Raw genomic sequence first — 3,275 nt, 5'->3', positions numbered from 1 at the left:
AACACTGGTTTTCCTGAGGTGCGCCTGCTCACTTCTCCACCAAGCCTCCCAGCTTTGATCTCCAGACATACCGATACCCCCACGGTTACCCATCCACTTCCTCCAATCTGTCCAGTCATCAACCGTCTTCTGCCACTCAAAGCATGATGGATTGAAGATAAATGGTGCAAACAGCCAAGATGCCACCATGAACCATATGGAGAAGGTGACAAATAGGTACAAGCTCGAGTTGGTGCGGTACGACCTTCCATAGGCTAGATATACAACCAGAAGTATTAACAGCTCAAGTCCTTTAACAAAGTGGCTTCGGGAGTACATGCGATAATTTTCAGCAAACTTTGCATGGTACACAACAAACCCACGTCCTGTAGGTATGTATTTGGCGCCACCATGGAGAATTGTCCGCCCGTAGTAGTGTGTTTTGGTGCCAAGCTGGAATGTGAAGAACACAGAGGCCAGCTGAAGCTGCATGATGATGAACTCTCCTAATGCTGTGCGAAATCCCTTCTCTAAGCCCACTTCCACGACCATTGGGAGGACAAGCAGCAAACCAAGCTGGAAAACTGACTGTGAAGCGAGCACATTTTGAAGAGGCTCGATATTCTCCTGAATACGTGGATCCAGCAAAATAGACTTTTCCAGACCACTCAAGACGAGATATAACCTCCCATACAAAAATACATAGACTGTAAGTACAGTAACCTGAAAGGAGGAACTATGGAGTCAGTATCCCAAAATACCTGTATGCAGAATGAACACATAATAAGTGTTGTCCTGTTGAGAGTGACCATTTTAAGGAAATCGTATTAATGATATTAACTGAAATCCTGAGAGTGACCATTTTAAGGAAATCGTATTAATGATGCCAAACATTGTTGATTTTCATTCAAATGATGATATTGGTGCTTAACCATTTTAACATACTGGTGCATGATGATATAAATAGCTTGAACTTCGATCATCTCCACCAAATTCTCCTGTTTTCTTTCACAGGATTTTTTGATCTATAAATAACTCTCATAATTTGGATTTTAAATAAATATTCACCATGGTTCTCTCCTAGCTACCTACAGTCCACTAAAAAATGCATCAAAAAGGAGATAGCCTAGGCATTATTTACAGAAAATGTTCCTCCTTGATATCTGAAGTTAATTTATTCTTACCATGCTACTGAAATAAAAGCCAACTGTAGTGAAGTAGAAAGATAGCATTCTGTAGAAGTCAAATCTGCGTCCAAGACGATAGATGTCACGACTCAATGTTTGTTCACCATTGCCATTGGCAACCTTAGCTTCAAAGCTTGAAATTTGATTCATTCCCATATCACGTCCTTTACCAACTTGCATATACTCATGATGTGTGATATTTCCTCCTCTCATTGTTGAATTAAAACCTAAGAAACATTAAATTCAGTAAATGCATTTTCAGTAAAGGATAACTGCAAAATGTTGGCAAGAGGTGTAGACTTACCTGAAAATATATCTTCACTTAAATTTATAGTCTTGGAAGCTTTACTTATGCCACCCCTAGTAATATGGAAGAGTCTATCAAAAATATCAGGATGGCCATAATGGAACCGAACCCTGCAGTGGTACATCACAATGAGTTAGAGGGACACAAAGCCTCATGATCAAAAGAAAATGTGCATCTTGCATACATAAATAAACATACAAACATGAGAAAGGATTGAACAAAACTATTTAACAACATGACAAAAAGTTGAGTGATCCTTGCTTTCATCTCGTAATACTGTTAGTTGCCTTTGTACATAGTACGGTTGTCCAACATGGTCTGACATATTTGTGCAGCAATTTTCAAACGATCTTGAATTTCTTTATTTTCCCACTCACTAAACCTTCATATTCCCTGAATTCATAATAGTCTAGTTGACATAAGTTGACGAGATCACAGCGAGTAAATCAAGATTACCAGGCTTCCCAGCAAATTATCAGGACTAGGCGGACCATCTTAGCAGCTACAAGTAAATCAAGATTCTAGAGTATCCCTGGCCACATACAAGTGTCACTTAATGAAAACATGGTTTTATTATAAATTTCAGCAAAGTTTCAAGTCGTGGTTAGAGCAAAAGTACATTTTAGCTACAAAGTGCCTGGAACTTGAATTGTTATGGCCTTAAGAGGATACAAATCACAGTTAGCTCTTCTCTTTTGTCTAACCATAAGTAGCAATGCTTTAACTCTTTTATATCAGACTTATGTTCTCCTTAAAGACAAATCCAAAGTTCTTGCCTTCTTTGTAGCACATTATACTATTCTTACTAGAGGACAACTGTATTTGACAAATTGCGAATTTAGTGTAAAGCATTAAGCATGTACATAATTTAATAAACTTTATTAATGTCTAAGACTTTAAGTATGTAAAGGAAGTTTTTTTGGCATGAATTCCTCGCAAGCTAAATCTGAAGTGAATTACAAATACTCCCATGGTCGTGGACTTGGTTTGACCAAAACGAGATAGTGGAACTGACAGCCAACTCAAATTTTTTTCCCATTCTAACTAAAAAGCATTGGATTAATAGTTTCTCTACGAAAATGAAAATAATGTTACATACTTGAGAGGATTTGCCAGAACTCGCTGTCCAATCGTAACAAAGCTGGTCTCTTGATTTGACATAAACCAAGCAAGTGATGAAACACTAGATAAAAACAAAATGTTACTTACATAAAAATATATCATAAATGGATGAACAAGCATAATTGGACAGAACGTTGGATAGATGGATATACCTTCCAGTAAAAATATGCTCCCGGAGACCTAATATAGTGGGTTTGCTCTGTCCATATTTGGTACTCTCGAACTCCTCCAGCACATTTCTCATTTTAAATGCCTCTTCGAGGTAATTATCCTACTAGTAAAAAGGCAATAGTTACCATTAATTTATTAACATTGTCCTGTTAGTTCAGTATGTAAGAATAGTTTAGGACCTATAGGTTAGTTCTAACTGACTCCACATGGTTTCCCTATGACACCTACATGCATATATTGACCAGCTGGGCCACAATTCATATTATCGTTGTTTCTCTTTGCAGCTAGCATGGTATTGGTATTATAACCAGCATTGGGCTCAAGACTTAGATGTCACAATTTAAGAGATTGTTCTGTATGGTTGCATGTGAACATGACTTTTAGTGTTTTTGGGCAGAAAAGAGTGTGCGGCAGCAAATGAACACGATCCAGTAGTACAACTGGATAGTGAGACTGTTTTGAGTGTGTTTGGACAATGTCGACCAAGTGTCGTTAGCTGTACCCAGTTT

General features: G+C 37.9%; 1 protein-coding gene across 1 annotated transcript; it reads right to left on the bottom strand.

Moving 5' to 3' along the window:
• Positions 1-71: 71 nt before the first annotated feature.
• Positions 72-2,866, bottom strand: LOC119345435 (callose synthase 7-like; the record flags this gene model as incomplete). Its single annotated transcript, XM_037615512.1, has 5 exons — positions 72-702; positions 1,164-1,393; positions 1,471-1,583; positions 2,573-2,656; positions 2,748-2,866. Coding segments are annotated over 5 exons (1,177 nt in total), but the record flags the coding sequence as incomplete, so codon positions are not given.
• Between the last annotated feature and the right edge of the window lie 409 nt (positions 2,867-3,275).

This window comes from Triticum dicoccoides, unplaced genomic scaffold (genome assembly GCF_002162155.2).
Source record: "Triticum dicoccoides isolate Atlit2015 ecotype Zavitan unplaced genomic scaffold, WEW_v2.0 scaffold237654, whole genome shotgun sequence".
NCBI classification, from domain to species: domain Eukaryota; kingdom Viridiplantae; phylum Streptophyta; class Magnoliopsida; order Poales; family Poaceae; genus Triticum; species Triticum dicoccoides.
Note: the sequence above shows the minus strand (reverse complement) of the source record. Positions and strands in the feature narration are given on the sequence as shown.